Source organism: Panthera uncia (assembly GCF_023721935.1).
Source record: "Panthera uncia isolate 11264 chromosome E2 unlocalized genomic scaffold, Puncia_PCG_1.0 HiC_scaffold_19, whole genome shotgun sequence".
Lineage (NCBI taxonomy): Eukaryota > Metazoa > Chordata > Mammalia > Carnivora > Felidae > Panthera > Panthera uncia.
Window position 1 is genome coordinate 18313399 of NW_026057588.1, and position 17306 is coordinate 18330704.

At 55.9% G+C, this 17306-nt stretch overlaps 1 protein-coding gene across 1 annotated transcript in view; it reads left to right on the forward strand.

Annotated features, from left to right (window-relative positions):
* The window catches only part of PEPD (peptidase D), a 112044-nt gene that overhangs the window by 74678 nt on the left and 20060 nt on the right, over positions 1-17306 (forward strand). The window contains exons 10-11 of the mRNA XM_049621016.1: positions 13804-13872; positions 15555-15632. Coding sequence (XP_049476973.1) covers positions 13804-13872; positions 15555-15632 — 147 coding nt within the window. The remainder of the gene's footprint in view (positions 1-13803; positions 13873-15554; positions 15633-17306) is intronic.

Genomic DNA, 17306 nt, shown 5'->3' on the forward strand with positions numbered 1-17306 from the left:
GGTTCGAGGCCAGCAGAGCAGCCTGTTGGACTCAAGGGACCAGCGAGGTGGGGCTGCGGCAATCCTGGTGGGAGGGGAGCCAACAGCGTGCTGCAGTGGGGGCGGGGCTTGTGCCGGAGTCGGGGAGACCCTGGAACAGAGTGCTCAGGGCACGCTGGGCTGTAGGGATGCTCCCCACAGTGGCCAGCATGGCAGACGGGGAAGCACACCATGACACTGTGACTCCCTCTGCCCCCTCCTCCAAGTTCTCATCGCATTTTGTAAGCTTTTTGAATTTTGGCGGGTGATTTGGTTGCTTGTGTGGGTTGCCCTGGTGAGGTGCTTCACGGTATGTGCAGGAAGGGGATGGAGAAGCCACGGGACTTTTCTGCCTCGTGGCTGGACAGGAGAAGGGGAGACCCAGACCCTCCTATCACGTGGCTGGTGCTTCTGCCCTGGAGCATGACTCTTACAGACCGGCAGCCAGGAGAGCGCCTCCAGACCATGCGGTTCACCAGAAGTAGATTGCCATCCGGATGAGGGCAGAGTTCCAAAGTGCCTTTGCTGCTACACAGCTCTCTGAAATGGGACTCACACCTGCAAAAATTCCTGCTAGCTGTCTGCTGGCTTTGGTTAGCAGTATTAGTACCATAAAGAAAGAATATTTAACTTTGCATCAATAGGCAAAGAATAATTAAAATATAATTAAAAGCATGAATTCTTCTAATTATTGGCTTCATATAATGTGTATTTAAAAACAAGACATCTGTTAAGGCTTTCTTTTGAATCTATCCAGAAACCAAGAGAGGGTAGCATTTTAATTAAAAATGGATTATTTCAGAAACCCTTTAATCACCCTGTCATCATAGGACTTAGACCTTATTAATTAGCTATTGATAAATAGGTTTACATTACAGAAATTTTTAGTTCACGGGGGTTGGAGGAGTACTTTCAGGAACCTGCCCTTCATCTGCAGGAACTCAGCAGGGGAAAGGCCCAGAGTAGGAGAACGAGTTCTTAAGTCACCTCACCTGTTCCCTATGGACCCGGAGTGGACGTCCTGCAACAGGTTGGGAGCAGGTGGAGAGCACCCGTGGCCGTCCCCCCAGCCACCACCTGCGCATGTGACGTGAGCTGGTGCTGAGGCCCTGGGGCCCGGGAAAGTCGAGCCCGCTGCCCCGTTGTCCGCCCCCCTCCCCAGCCCTGTGCTTGTGGAGCGTCCCCCGTGGCAGTGCCTCCTCTTTTCAGGGCTGATCTTTCTACAGGGGCAGCCTGAATGCTTTCCCCATTTATCATCTTAAGTGGATAAAGACTTTCAAAGTGATAAATAGCATTGCCGTTGTTCCTTCAGCCAAGTGTGTCTGAAATAACGTTTGGAGTTGTGAGCGGGGACGCGAAGGCTCGTTAGAAGAGGGTTTTCGGCAGCCCAGGCAGAGTAGCCCGTATGCTGGAGTAGAAAGGGCTGTCTCCACCAAGGGCCCATCCAGGCCTGCCCGATGGTGTCTGGGCCTCCTTCCATTGCCGGTTTGGCTCCAACCTGGGCTTTGTGGTTCCCAGGAGCTTGGGAGAATGTTCTCAAAGAGGACACACTGTGTCTTAGGTCCCTGGGGGAGTGCTCACCTGGTGAGGCGGCCATGCTTCTCACTTCTTGCAGGTGACCAGGATCCTGCAGTGACGGGACTCTCCTGGGTCCTCCCGCCTAAAGGTGGCCCCAGCCTTCTGCTGCGCAGTGATCCTCCCTGCCAGGTCCCTGTATTTAGTGTCCCGTGCTTCAAACACCTCAAATGGTCTGTGTGTGCGCAGCTGGGCCCGGCTGGCGTCAGAGCCTGGAGCAGAGGGCGTTTGGGAGGCAACATGTGGACACCAGTGAGACCCAAGGGTGACTCATTCAGAAGAGGGGAGCGAGCCCCAGAGGGCTGGCCAGAGCTGGAGACGGGATGGGGAGAGCCAGCCGATACTTTGGACCGCCACTTTAGAAAGGCATTGACGTGAAATGGTGCTTTCCAGGAAAGTTACATGGGAAACGGCAAATTTATGAAATACTTTAAGATTATGGGACTGAGAAAGAAATTCGATGTTTGGAAATCAAGTAGCACCGGGCTCTGTAGAACCAAGACACCCACCCTGGGGGCATTCAAGGAGCAAAGCCCTCTCTTTCTCTAGAAGGGATGACAAGGGGTCTTGTCCTAGTGCACCGAGTGGAATCCCGGACCCTCGTCTTCCGCAGGATTGGTATTTAGGAAGCACCCGTGTGGTGAAAGAGCCCAAGTTTTGCTTCTTCCACTGGTGGTGGCGGGAATTTGGGGCGTGGGACCTCCTGGCGAGTGGTGCCTCCAAAGGGAGCCGCAGGCGAGCGGGAGCCGCCAGGCACCCGAGGTGCTGTTCACCCGTGGTCCCGCGTGGGCGTTCGAGAGAGTCATTGCCCTGAACAGCCTCTGTCTAATGACCCGGCTTTATGAGGAGCTATTAAATAAAGGAAGGCGGAAACAGTGCCAAGTAAGGCTCCAGCCAGGATTCAGGCCACGGGGAAGCTCTTCCTCGTCTTCAGTCAGTGGCGGAGCAGAGCAACGTGGTACGAACTTGGCATCTGCTCGTCCGAGGCCCTTGGCAGCCAGATTTGCTGGACGTGGCTTTGTTCCCCGACACCTCTCCTCACCCCAAGTGCTAAGGACAGAGGAGCCCGTGTGGCATTTGCCCTTGGGGTCCGCGGTGGCCCGGGGTCCAAGGCTGCTGGGCCAGGGACAGGAGCAAGTGGGGGTACAGGAAAGACTGGGTTCTGTTTGAGTCCCTCCCACCAGCTGTTTTCCAAAGACCAGCAGGTGCTCTCTGGCAGGGAGCTTCTGGACCAATATATTCCCACCCAGAACTAAAAACGGGCTTTTCCTCAGAGAAGCAGAAACCCCCAGCATCGGGCACGTGACACGCTCTCACCATCTGCCAAATCCTGGTCTCACTTGTAATACTATTTGCTTAATAGTTTCTTTGCTTTTTTTTTTTTTCCTTTAAATATCCTTTAAAAGAAAGCTTTATATCCCTGTCGTGAGTGAAACTCAGTATAATTTGCCATAAATGGAGCGGAACAGTTTAAAATAAATACCTAATGCATAAAACCTGTTTGTCAGTCTACCCTATAATGTCATCTCGTGGACTTTTGTCATGCCGTGGGAAATACTAACTCACGGGAAGCCCCCACCCCCCATCATTCTTCCCGAAGGTGCCCCATGTGCCTGCTTCCTTCCCCTGCATCTTTCTGGGGAGGGGAGGTGGGGGTGCAAGCATCCTTTGGAGGGAGAGTAGCCTCTAGATTGTGTTGAATAAGTATTATCTCCCTCTACCCCTTCCTGGTCATACGTTAAGCCTCTGTGGATGATTCCTAGCATGGCCTGGTGCATTTTTTCAAGGGAGAGTTTTCAGTTTGGGGCCGAAAAGGTGTTATTGATGACATCGGCAAGGGCTGGTGAGGTTGGGTCGGATGTGAGCAGACACTGATCCCAGATTAAGGCAGATCGTTGTCAGTTACACCGGTAAACGTTTACAAAGCTCTCCAGGGGCCTCCCAAAGCTGGGGCCCTCTCACTTGTTCAAGACGTCAGCCCCAAAGGGGTCGGGGCTCACAGATATAGAATTTTCCACTCGAGCCGTGCGCTGCAGGCTCCAGGTTTTGTCTTCCTGTATGTTGTCACATTCAGGGCACCAGTCATCCCTGCCCTTGTGTGTAGCCTCTGCCCCGGCTGCCCTGCCCTTCTTCCAGGGAATCATCCAAGAAGGCACTAGAGAGGGTCAGCATGGGCCGGCTGCTTGCTACATAGATGATGGTCAAAACCATTAGCTAGTATCCTTCATATATAAATCCCGTAAGGATCAATAAGAGAAAACTGAGCGTCTAGCTTCCTAAAAAAGAAATGAGCCATTCAGCAAGGAAGAAATATGAGGAAATAAACATGTAAACTTGCCACTTAATCAATGAAAAACAAAATACTTTTGTGTTTTGCCCACCAGATTCACGGTTCAGTGGGCAGACAGGCCCCATGGGGCACCGTTCAGGACCCTGAAAATCCTTATGAACCTTTTGGGGTCTGTTTGGCACAACAGGCTCTGAGGCTCCAAATGTGCCCATGTAATTCTCCTTCTAGGAATTTAGTCCAAAGACAGCGACAGGCGTATGGCCATGGGTGTCCATCGTAACACGGAGGTGGAAGCAACCTAGATACCCAACAGCGTGAAATTGGTTGAGTAAATTATAGGCCGTGATATTGCCCACGCAAGCATTTACTATTCAGTCACTGAACAGAAACGTACCGAGAAGCGCCTGTGTGCCAGGCACTATTCTGGGCCCAGGAGATACTAGAGTGAACGTAAAATAGAACCCTAGCCTAATGGAGGTAAGGCCGGATGGATAAAAGTTAGATGGTGAGGGCTATAGGGGAGGGAGTCCTTTATCCAGGAAGCTCAGGACAGGCGTCCCTGAGAAGGGGACATTGGAGGAGAGTTCTGAAGGAGGGAGCAATCTATGGATCTGTGGGGCAGACATTCCAGGCAGAGAGAATGGGGCTCATCTAGTGGTGCTGAGGTGGGAGCTTGCCCAGCGGTCCCAGGAATAGCAAGGAGACAGATGGAGAAGATGAGGGGAGACCGGGAAGTGAGAGGAAGGTGGGCAGCTCCTGGGAAGCCAGGACTCCATGAAGAAGGAGCCCTCTGTAGAGGACAAGGGCTGAAGCAGGGAGACCAGCCACACCAGTGTCACCATCAACCTGCGAGAGAAGAACGTGGCCCGCACCAGCATTAGTGGGGGGAAGTAGTCAGATTCTGGACAGAGGGACAGCCCTAAAAATAAAAATAGTATAGACATGTATCTATTGACAGGGGAAAACATTCTTGCTTTAGCAAGAACCTTCCCCGAAATATCCCAGCCTTCGTCCAGGACTGGGTGGGGCCATTCTCTACTCTTTTGGGCCCCGCGCACAGGGCCCCGTGCACAGGAGAAAGTTATGAGCCTGTGAATAAATTGATACAGTACCTGGAGAGACTGGTGTTACCCGCTAACCCTGAGCCCACACAAAATCCGGTGACAGCGTGTCCTCCCCGGAGTGTGCTCGGTGGAGGTGCACGTGCCCTGCCCCCCAAAGACCGATCCAGAATGTCCACAGCAGCACCACCTGTGAGAGCTGCAGTCTGGAAACGGCCAAAATGTTCAGCAGCAGCAGAGCGGAACCAGTGGAACGCTACCGACAATGAGAACGCACAAGTACCCACCACCCGGCACCACCTAGCATTACTGGGGAGCAGCGGAGGAAGCCGACAGAGAGGCCATGCTGTTTGATTCCACTTACATAAAGTTCAAAAACAGGCGAAATTAACCTGCAGTGTTGGAAGTCAGGCCACCCCCCTGGGAGTGAGGTCTGACCGGGAGGGGCCCCTGGGTGCTGGGCACATTGGATGGGCGTGCTCACTTCGTGACAGGTCACCATGCTGGGTCCTCAGGACTGTAGTCATTTTCTTTTTCTTTTCTTTTTCATTTTTTGTTTTAGAGAGAGAGAGTGCACAAGTGGGGGACAGGGGCGGAGAGAGGGAGAGAGAGAGGGAGGGAGGGAGAGAGGGAGAGAGAGAGAGAGAGAGAGAGAGAGAGAGAGAGAGAGAATCTTAAGCAGGCTCCACACTCAGCACAAAGCCAGATGTGGGGCTCGATCCCACAACCCTGGGATCATGACCTGAGCCAAAATCAAGAGTCAGACGCTCAACCTACTGAACCACCCAGGTGCCCCGATTGTAGTCCTTTTCTGTATGCATGTCAGATCAGACATCAGTCAAAAAGTGACTTTTTTAAAAAACAGTTTTACTATTTTAGTATAGAGTTATTATTTTTGAAAATCTGTGTTTAAGGGGTGTCCTGGGTGGCTTGGTCAGTTAAGCGTCCAACTCTTGATTTTGGCTCAGGTCATGATCTCATAGTTTGTGAGTTCGAGCCCTGCAACATCGTGGAGCCTGCTTGGGATTCTCTCTCTCCCTCTCTCTCTCTCTCTCTCTCTCTCTGCCCTTCCCCCACTCACACGTGCATTCTCTCTCTCAAAATAAATTAATAATAAGCTTTAGAAATATAAAATGTAAAAAAATTTTAAATCTGTGTTTATTGCATTAAAAAAATGCCTGGGGGGCGCCTGGGGGGCGCAGTCGGTTAAGCGTCCGACTTCAGCCAGGTCACGATCTCACGGTCCGTGAGTTCGAGCCCCGCGTCAGGCTCTGGGCTGATGGCTCGGAGCCTGGAGCCTGTTTCCGATTCTGTGTCTCCCTCTCTCTCTGCCCCTCCCCCGTTCATGCTCTGTCTCTCTCTGTCCCAAAAATAAATAAAAAACGTTGAAAAAAAAAATTAAAAAAAAAAAAATGCCTGGAAGGATGGTCAACAAAATATCTGATAGAGGTTATCTCTGGGGCATAAGATTATGGGTGAGTTTTTTCTTTGTGTAGAGAATTTCTAAAATCTTTTCCATATTTACATATATATATATGTATATTCATATATATATACATATAATCATATATATACATATGCGTTTATTAGCAGTCTGACGTGGCCAGGGCTTTATCCAGTAACTGATACCGAAGAACTCAGAAATTCAACCTAATCAAGCATGTCAAGAATAAAGAGGAATATTTGTTAATTGAATGTCATGTTATGTCCTCAGTTATGCTTAATACAAGATAGGCAATTTAGAATTCCCAATTATCCAATTAAAATGCTAATTATCTCGTACCTTGATAACGCTGCTCTCGGGGAGAGAGTGAGTGGCTTCTCTCTGGTGATCCTCGTCTTCCCGCCGTGACCCTGTCTTTGCTGCTGCCCTTGCCTCTGGTTGGTGGAATCTTCCCTTGCGGGGCCTCTGCGTCCCAGGGGCCTCTCCTGGAGCACCAGCTCGTATGTTGCACCGTCCTGCCTGGGGCGCTGTCCCAGGGTGGCCGGCCTTGGCCCGGGATCGGGTGGGGCCCTGTGCACACGTGTGAGGCCAGGGCCCTGGAAGGCGCGGTGTGGCACCATCCGCCACCAGCATTTGCAGAGCGGGTCGCCTCGCCCCGCCGAGGCAGGTGCTGTTCCCGCACGTGCACCACTAACAGGCCTGAGGCTTCGGGCGCATCGGGGTCAGAAACCCTGCCGAGACGCCAAGCTCAGACACAGATGCGGTGGGTTCCCTGACCACAGCACGCCACCTGTCTGAGCCACAGATTCTTCCATCCACAAAGTAGGAACATCGCTCCTTCCCACCAACAGCTGTGGAAAACTGAAGGCTGCTGGTGACTGTTCGGTTTCTGTTACGGGCCGTGGGAGGTCCTGGCCGGGAGGGTGTCACTGTCCCCAGTCCGGGACCCAGGTGGGGCAGCAGGAAGGGATTCGGGGAGCATCAGGCAGAAGGAACTGCTGCTGACGGAGACAGCCACCACAGCCGTTACACATGGTCTGTGTCTCTGGTGGTGCCAAGTCTCACAAGCTGTGCCTTGAGCTCTGGTTTTATTACTAACGCACGTCTGGGTTTAGTCCAAGGCTTGAAAGCAGTCCCCTCTTGGTGACGGACTGTGTGGATGCTCCTCGCTCATTTAAAACCCCTCGGCGGTGGCTCCCTAGCTTGCCCTGTGCCCTTCTTCACTGGGGTCCTGGGGAGGCAGACGGACAGGACAGCCTCTCAGTTTACCACCACCGAGCCTGGAACCCACCCCTCAGAAGGCCCACAGAGAACTCCGTCATGGAAGCTGGGATCCCCCCGGGAATTTGGGCCGTGCCCTGGATGGGTGGCTGGAACCACGCTGCATGGCAACAATTATGAGGGCGGGATGGGGGCCCTCCTGCTGGGTGCGTTCTGATGACATCTGATCACCCTCAGAAGAAGTGAGCCAAGCAACATCCACCCTTCCCCGGAAATTCAAAAACACTGTGGTCTGTGCTTCTGGCTCCCCGGGAAAGCTGTTCTCATCCTACTAGAAACCTCTCCTCTGGGTCTGGATCCTCTTTGGCTGCTGCCTCCACTTTGGGAAAACAGGAAAACCCTCCAGTCGCCTCCGGGTGGATGTCATGACTCCTCTCTGTGGCACTGTGGTTTCCTTACTTATCAAGAATTTTCTTTTAGTAGCTAGATCTGCAAAAGGCAATATCACATTCATTACACAGCTGTGGTCATTTCTACCCCAAAACTAAGAGTAATTAAACAGAAGAAATGTGAATGAAAAGTAACTCAGTGCTGTGATAACTGCACAGAGCATAGTCATTGGCCCCAGACATCATGAGACACCCCCACTCCTCTCTCTTCTTACCCCTCGAGGCCCTGGTTCTTCCCCAAGGAGAGGAGACTTCAGGATGTATGAGCAGGACAGAGGCGGCTGAGATGCCCCGTGTCAGGGGAAGCCCCGTGTGCATGTCGGTCATAGGGATGCTGCACGTGTCCACCTGCGTGTGGCGCTGGTGGGCGCCCATAGAGACCCTGGCTGCTCTGGAATATTCGGGCGCCAGTGTCCGGCCATGGAGGGATTCTGTTTGGCTTTAAAGGAGTAGGCAAGAGACTGTCCAAGCCCAGCCTCTTTTCCTTCAGCGAGGGATCCTTGCTGTGTGACTCCCTTTGAGGCCCCTGAACCGTGACAACAGTGACAGCTAATGTGTCCTGTACATAGGGCTTGGTATGTTATGTACTTTATATGTATAATGTCACCTAAGTGATACAACAACTCTGTGGGAGGTACTCTTATGCTACTTTACAGATAAGGAAACTGAGTCACAGAACGGCCATACAGCTGGTAAGTGGCAGAGAGCTAGGATTTGACTTCAGTGTCAGTACGGAACAGTGCCCTGGGAGGCATGTGGCCCAGAGCGAGGACTATGGGTGGGGAACCTAACAGGCCTGAGCAACTGGAACCTGCCTCTGCCAGGAGAAAACGTGGGGCACCCGCCTGAGACCGCAGTAACAGTGGGTGTGGGGTGCACCCTGGCCCAGGAGGACCCCGCATTTAGCTCGGAGTGCCTCGGCCCACACACAATAACCCTGTGTCCTCACTGCTCACTCTCCTAGACCCACAGCTCAGACGAGTGGCCTGCACCAGCCTGCTCAGCTTCCCTTCCACTCTCCTGTTCCTGGCTTGGCCTCCCGGGAACCGACGTGCATCAGGGCCCCGCCTGGGAGGGGGCTGATGTGGCCCCCGCTGACCTCCCTGACTGGCCTGCCAGTGCTCACGCTTGCACTGATAGCTCACTGACACCGGCTGCCCGGGGCAGCCCTTCTGCCATTATCTTGGTCAGCTCATGCATTTTTATAGGGCTGTGGCTATCTCCTCATCAGGTGATAAACCTCAGGGGGCAGGAGCTGGGCCGTGTGCCCAGGAAGGCTCCACGGGCTGGATTTGCAGGCCCCGGCGGAGACCCCCAGTGCTGTCCCTGGAGACACCTTTCCTGCAGATCCGGCCGAGGCCATCTGCTCTCCCGGCCCCATTCGTCACTCTAGGCACTGACAAATGGGCCTGCCCCTCTGTCGCTGTGGTGGCTCCATCCACCTCGTTATTCACAGCACAGACTCTCCCAGGTTACTGAAAGGTTCTCATTGATGCCCGGATACAAAGCATTTTCCACTTGTGTCTTTCTTGGGAGATATTTATAGGCAAGGAGTATAAATTTACAGTTTGGGGAATGGCCATGCTGGGGGAGCTTCAGGGGCCACAGAGTGGCAGGTGTGTGAGAGCCCCCTGCATCCCTCTGCTCCTCAGGAAGCCCTCCTGCTGCGGGAGGCAGGGGTGGGGGGGGGTGGGGGGAGGCAGTGGTGGCTGGGCCACATGCCCGGTGCCTGGTCAGGTGCTCTGTGCAGGTAGAGCAGGAGGGAGCAGGGCAGTCAGGCCCAGCAGGACACTGGGCCTGGGAGAGCCACAGATGGAAAGAGCAAGCAGAGGTGATCTCTGGGCCTCCAGCACCAGTGCCTGGCCTCTTGCCCCCGTCTCCTTATGGACAGACTGGTCGCCTCCAGGAGTTTTGCTGTGGTTCTTCACAAGCCCTGCCTGTTCTGTCTGCTCATGTTGAGACGCCAGTTATATTACACGATGGGTACAGTCTCCATCTGACGGTTCTGTTAGCAGAAGACAACTCTTGTGGACTATTTGTGGATTGTGAGTTCATCCTCAGTGTGTGTGTGTGTGTGTGTGTGTGTGTGCGCGCGCGTGTCCGTGTGCACAGATCTTGGCTGGCCTGGGTCGAGGGTGTGACGGCCCAGTTGGTTCTGTGTCTGCCCCTGCCGGGTGCGGGTGCTCCAGGCATCACCAGTCAGGAACATAGTTTTCTGCTCATTTCTTGGCTTGGGGTGGGGGTGGGGGTTTCCAAAACCAGGAACCTGAACCCCATGGAGGACAGGCCTACACTATGAATTCTGAGGGAGGGCAGTGTATTTTGTTTTATTCCCAAAGCCCAGGCAGGCTTCCTGATTGCCTGTTATGACGCTGGCGAGTTTTCTCCAAGCCTGCCCTTCTGCTGAGGGTGCATCCCTGCCCGGGGCCACCGCCGCGTGTGGGGGCGGGGTCTCAGTTCTGTTCCGCTGCTTCTTATGTCCCTGAGGCCTTGTCGCCAGCCCCACATGGCAGTGCAAGGCCAAGGCCTCCAGCTTCCCGAGACTGACAGCCTCCTCTTCCTTCTGGCCCCACCTTCCTTCCTATGAACGTGGCTCTGCGTATTCTCTTTTACGTAGCACCTCTGAGTGTGGGAGAAGGAGGATTTCCAGCCGCGGACTCTGCTGTCCTCTGCTTGTGGCTCCAGAGGGGCTAATTGGTAGCCCATGGCCGAATTTGGCTGTAGACTTGCGTCAGTCCGTAGTTAAGCTCCTATGGTTATAAGTCGCCTGGACCCTCATCCGGTTCACAGTTTGCCATATTTTCCGTAAGGTTCTAGAAGGATCTTTAGTAATTGCCCTTCTGTTGCCACCTTGGTCTGTGAACCGTGCAGTGGGAACAGGTGTCTCTGCTGTGGTCTGTCCTCGTGGCCGATGCTTACCACGCTCTGCAGGAACTTCGTGTCACCGATGTGGCCCCAGCTTGGAGCACCCACTGCTCACCCCTACCCCTTGAAAATCAGAAATATGTCGGACTCACATCTCTCCATGAGCCCCCTGAGCCATTGCACTTGTCCCAGAACTTGGACACCCGAGGTCCCAGAGAGAGGGGCCTCCTAGGTGTGGGAGCAGAAAATGTGGGCCTGTTGCATTCACCTGTTATCGTCACCAGTTGGTCCTCACATCATATCAGAAAAGTTAAATTAGGTGCTGAAGTCCAGTTTGAAGAACTTCAAATCATTTTCAGCTAGAGCGACTTTTCAGCTTGTGGCGGTTCTCCTCTTCCTTATCGCTGTGTGGGATTGTCCCTGTGTCTGGAGAATGACCCAGAGCTGGGCTGCAATCTGCGGGTGAAAACTGGGTCAGCCATTGCTTAGTTTGGTGCTTCTGTAAGCTACGCCTTTTACCCAAAAGTCCTTTTTTCTTTTTCTTTTTCTTTTTTCTTTTTTTTAATGTTTGTTTATTTTTGAGAGACTCAGAGAGACAGAGCATGAGCAGGGGACGGGCAGAGAGAGAGGGAAACACAGAATCCAAAGCATGCTCCAGGCTCCGAGCTGTCAGCACAGAGCTTGAGGCAGGGCCTGAACCCACGAACCGTGAGATCATGACCTGAGCTGAAGCCGGACGCTTAACCTACTGAGCCACGCAGGTGCCCCCGAAAGTCCTTTTTTCTTAAATGGAAGCCAGGGGCGTGCCGCGAGGGCTGCTTCCACTGAGTAGATTACATGGCAGGCCGCTGAGTCTGGCTGCAGAGGAGGGAGACAAGGCACCCACCCCTCGTCCTCAGGCTGCCGCAGAATGTTCCTGTTTAGTCACCTGCACGTGCAGGTGGCACAGCTGTCCCTCTGCCTGTCCTTCCTGACGCTGGTGGCTCCCACAGCCTGCACTTGTCTGCCTGTCCCCCGACCCCAGGAGAGGCCCGCTGTTCCCATCACCTGGAGAATGGCCGTGCAGCCCCAAGGTCTGCTTCTGACCAGGCACGGTTGTGTCTTCCAAAGCTAAGGGAGCATTGCAGCTCCGTGGTGGCCTGGGCCTTCTCCACTCACTGTGGGCTCGCCGTGTGGAAGCCTGGCGTCCGAGGCCCTGGTCTCTAGGCTGGGAGCAGAGGCGGTGCACCGCTGGTGTCCAAGGCTGCCCCATGGAGCAACGGGCCGGGCTGTGGCCACACTCGGGGCTGTGACTCAGCCTTGCCGCCCCCCATGGTCTCTGGGACGGAGGTGGGAGTCGGTGGCGGCCACCAGAGCCACCAGAGTGCTTTCTCTGGTGAATACAGGGCACTGATAAGAGGACGTGTGCGCCCTTCCTCGCCTCCCTGACAGTTCCTGAAATCCTTTATGTTGAGGAAATAGTTCGCTCGCAGATACCCAATTATCCCGGGAGGTTTGTAAAGCAAGTCTGAAAGCCGACTGAATGTAGCAGAACCACTCCTGCATGACAACTACTTAATACCCAGTCATCACAATTATACATAATTGGTGTTTACAGTGCCTGGAAGATTAGACTCCTCCATACAGACATTCTCCAAAACAGGCCTAGAATGCGCAGGGCAGGATTGCTGCTTAGCGTGCCCACGGGCGGCCTCGGTGTGCTGAGGACAGGGACAGCGGCACAGCCCCGTGCTTGGTCCCCTGCCCTGGTGGTCGGTGGGTGGGGTGGGCACCCCCCCCCCGGACCTGCTTCTCTGCCAGGGATGCGGGAGGGCTGGACCTGAGGAAGGGGGTGAGGCCTGGAGACGCTGAGCTCTTGGAGCACAGCGTCCCATGCCAAGACGAGCTCCTACCCCAGATCCTGGGGCTTATGGTGGGGGTATGGGCAGGGTCGTGGCCTCCCCAGAGCTCTTGGCAGCGTGGCCCCCTGGGGTTCATTGCTCCTAATGTGGTGTTGATGTGGCCGGTCGGGTCCAATAGCCCCTGCAGTCATCTCCAGGATCTGCGCCTTCGGTGGGGGGCAGGGGGACAGGGGCAGAGCCCAGACTTCTGCCAAGGGTGGCTTACCCTCCGACCTTTGTTACATTCCTGGGCTTTCAGGGGTCTGCAGACATCCTACACGCCCGGAGGCCTCCCCAGGCTCTGGTTCTGGGCTCAGCCTGGGGGCTGGCTGCCCCTCTAGGGTCTCATCTTTCCCTCCAGACTTTGTTTCTGGCCTCCCCTTCCCAGGCTAGGAGCTGGTCCAGGAGGCCAGCCTGTTTGCTGCTTGGCCTGAGGACGGGAAGCAGGGCCTGTCCTCAGACCCTGCCTCTCTCCACCCCCTCTACCTGTGGCCAGAGACGGCTCTGCCCTGCTCGGTCTGCTTGAGGGCCTGCCCCTCAATCCTGTCCTCCAGGCCAGCGCTCAGTGGCTCCTGCTCTCTTTTCCCTGTGCCCCTCCCCAGGGTCAGGGCCAGGGCCATCTGAGTCCAGCTTGGGGCCTGGAGAGTTCATGTCCCTCCCTGGCCATGTGTCCAGCCCCTCCTGGTGGGGTGGGTTGTGGCCACTGGACCTGGGAGTCACGGGGAGACCCGCAGAAACAGCGGTAGCCCCCGCTTCCCAGTGGGCCCAGGAGGCGGGGTGGCTTCTCCAGTTTTGCTCCCTGTCCTCACTGGCCTCTGTGCTCTTGTGGCCTGTGGCCAACCCTGGGCTCTAGGCTATGAGCCCCGTGGACCCATGCAGGGTCACTCAGGCCCTCCTGCGGGTGCAGCCAAGCAAGGCTTGGGCTGAAGGTTTTCCTGGGGTGGGGGCTGTGCACGCTCTGGCAACTGCACCCTGACTTCCTTCCTTCCTTCCCCTGCAGCCTCTTCGAGCACTACTGCTACTCCCGGGGCGGCATGCGCCACAGCTCCTACACCTGCATCTGCGGCAGGTAAGTGGGAACAATGGAGGAAGGAGGTCGTGAGAAGGCGAGGAGACCCCGCTGCCCCCCTGAGCTCAGGCACGCCTGTTCACTTCCGTGCCCACATGAGTGCCCGCTTACTCTTGGAAATTGTTCTCCTCTCCTGAGGCCCCCAGCCGGGGTGGCCCCCTCACTGTCGTGCCCTTCCTGGCCTCCTCTAGGGTGGCCGCTCCCCTGAGGCTGCTGGCTGGCCTTCCTCGTCCCCTCCACACAAGCACACACCCAGCGTGTGGGGGCCAGGACGTGGCTTTACCCTGTGATGGCTTTTGTGTGCAGCAGAGGTGGAAGGAGCTCTGTCAGTGCAGGAGGCCGTGGTTGTGTGTGTGTGTGTGTGTGTGTGTGTGTGTGTGTGTGCGCGCGCGCGCGCGCGCGCGCGCGCGCGTGCACATGCATGGTTGTCAGTGTGGCTGTGTAAGGAACATCACCACTGTGGTTGAGTCTGGGTCTCTGCAGTAGGGGGTGTCACTCTAGGTACCTCTGCATGTGGCACATTGTGGCTGAGGCAGGGAGCTCTGAGTCTCTGTGTGTGTGTCACCTGCATGGTGGCTGGAGGCATGGGGTACAAATGACCATGAGTATGGGGCGGCTCATGGTTGTTAGTGTGCACTATTTTTTCTTATATATTTTTTTAAATGTTTATTTTTGAGAGAGAGACACAGTGTGAGCGGGAAAGGGGCAGAGAGAGAGGGAGACACAGAATGGGAAGCAGGCTCCAGGCTCTGAGCTGTCAGCACAGAGCCCGACACGGGGCTCAAACTCACGAACCATGAGATCATGACCTGAGCCGAAGCTGGACACTTAACCAACGGAGCCACCCAGGCTTCCTGAGTGTGCCGTGTTGCGTGTCTGTGTGTCTGCATGTGTCACCCTAGGTGTGTCTTTGAGGGGCACAACCTGGCTGCGGGTGGCCCCTCCTCTCCCAGGCTCGCCCCAGCCAGTCTCCCCCTGCTCTGCCCCCCTGGGTCAGAGGGTCTGGCCTCTGCCCAGCCAGGACGGAGCCCGCAGCTCTGCTGATGTGCACGTCCTCGGCACATGAATAATACATGTGAACATCTCAGTCTTTGGAAATGTTCTTCTCTGGTGGATAGAGAGAAAAATCATTATTTCTACTTTTATGATTCTTGAGACTCCCGAACAGGGCCATAAATATTACACCCAGGTGGGTTTTTTTTTTTCCTTTGGACAGACTTAAAAGTCCTTTTTTTTTCTTAAAGGCATCGCTCATTAGGGAAGCAGTCTCGAGCAGAGGAGCCAGCCTTGCAGCATGGTGGCCCCTGACATGGGTCTCCCCTCTCCCTCCACCAGGACTAGAGGGCTTCCTCAAACTCCCTTCCCTGGGTTTCAGACCCTTGTCCCCCCCACCAGTCCCACATCCCCGGGCCCAAGGTCACCTGCCCAAACAGCACTCACCTGGGGAAGCCCTGACGGTGGCAGCGCTGTGAACCGTGCACTCAGAGGCTTCCACCAGCTGTATGGCTAAGGTGCCGGGGCCGTCGTGCTCCCCGCCCGCACCTCAGACTGTGGGCCTGATACAGCCCCCGCTGGGCCTCTGCTGGAGGGTGGGCGGTAGTGCCCACGGGGCAGGGTGGGGTGCCCCCTCCGGGGCCTGCTGGGCGAAGATGGGCTGTTGACCTCCCCTGGTTGCTGTGCAGTGGTGAGAATTCGGCCGTGCTGCACTATGGACATGCCGGGGCCCCCAACGACCGGACCATCCAGGACGGAGACATGTGGTGAGTGAGGCCAGCCTGAGGTGCCCCTGCCCTGGCTCTGCGTGTGACCCACAGGGCCGCAGTGGGGCTCCACCTCAAGGGGAACAGACTGGGATCTCTTGGTCCCCACCCTGGGAGGGCTGAGCACAGTGAGGCCCCCAGGCCTGCCCCGGGCCCAAACTTCTTTGCCAGGGCCCCCCACCTGCATGGCACCTTCTGTCCATCATCAGGGAAAGAGGATGTGGAGGGCCCTGTGCTGGGGGCCCAAAGTGGCCCTAGCCCCTGCCCCGTACCTGCCACACTCACACCTCTGTCTCGGTACTGGGAGGGTGGGCACCTAGTCTGGATCAGGGAAGACCCGGAGGGAGCCTCGCCCCCTCTGAATCCTGCCAGCCTCAGCCATCCATAAATGGCCATTAGCCCAGGAGGTCAGAGGCAGTGCTTGACCTTCAAGACTGTTTGCAGGGCTTTTCTGAGCACAGCTTACAGTGCTCACAGCACCCCGTGGAGCCCTGACTAAGCAGGCGTAGGTGGGATCTGCAGCCCCCACCCCTGCGATGGACTGGCCCCTGTTGGCAGAATCATACATCTTGCCCACGACCCCGGTCTGTAGGGCTTATGCTGAGCATATGCCGCTCCTCTCCAGACAGCTGCTCCAGGCCTCGGGAGGGGTCTGTGGGCACCTTGCTGACCTGGACCAGCTCTCTCTTCAGCTCATGGGCGCTGGGCATTCCCTGCTTCTCCTCTCCAGCACCCACATATCAGGCAGGGTCAGCCCAGGCTGCCACAGGGCTACTGAGAACCAGTTAAAGGCCGCAAGCCCCACGTCACCACCCTACCTTAGCCTGCAGGCATCTTTGCTGTGGTCACCGACACATGGGCGGAGTGGGGGACACGGACTGTCCCACCTGGTTCTCTGGTGCCTTCGCCTCCTGGTTGCCAGGGCACCTGAGCAAGATTTCAGCAAGCCTGCTTCCAGCCGGTATCCTGCTGCTTCTCAGAGTATGGGCGTTGCCCTGCTGGGCTCAGTTCCCGAGCTAGATAGAGCTCTGGCAATGCCTGCACGCTGGCCTGAACCTGAACCTGGCTTCACGCACGTGTAGCTCAGCCCTGCATTGGGGCGGAGGGGAGCCTGCACGCAGGGGTCCCTGGTCCACATCCACTGGGGGGCATGAGCCATGTTCTGAGCTGTCGCTATGTGTTTGCAGAAGCCCACCCAATCCCAGGGTGTCCTTGCCAGGGGCACAGCAGGCTCTGTGACTAGCTGCGCTCACCCGGGTCAGCGGCTGGACGGCATGTTCTGGGTAGGGCCACTGTTGGCAAGAGCCCAGCTCAGCCTTCTGGGAGGAAACAGAGTCACTTAGCTCCCTCCCAGAGCCTCAGTTTACTTTTCTGTTGGTGGAGGTGGCACATGCCTCTCAAGACTATATAGAGGGGTGGAAGAGACGTGTCAGAAACGCAGGTGCTGAGCTCATGTGCCCTTTCCCAGGGGCCTGGGCCGGCAGGGCAGGGACCAGAACATACAGAGGGGGGCACCCAAAGTGGCTGCACCCTTCCCGAGTCATTCAAGGCATAGGGGCCAAGGGCATGCAAAAACCTTGACAGGAGTCTCCCCAGTGCCTGGCACCAGGGACACCCCTTTGGGTAGATTTTCTCACCCTGTCCCCACCCTGTGTCCCACTGCCCATCTCCATG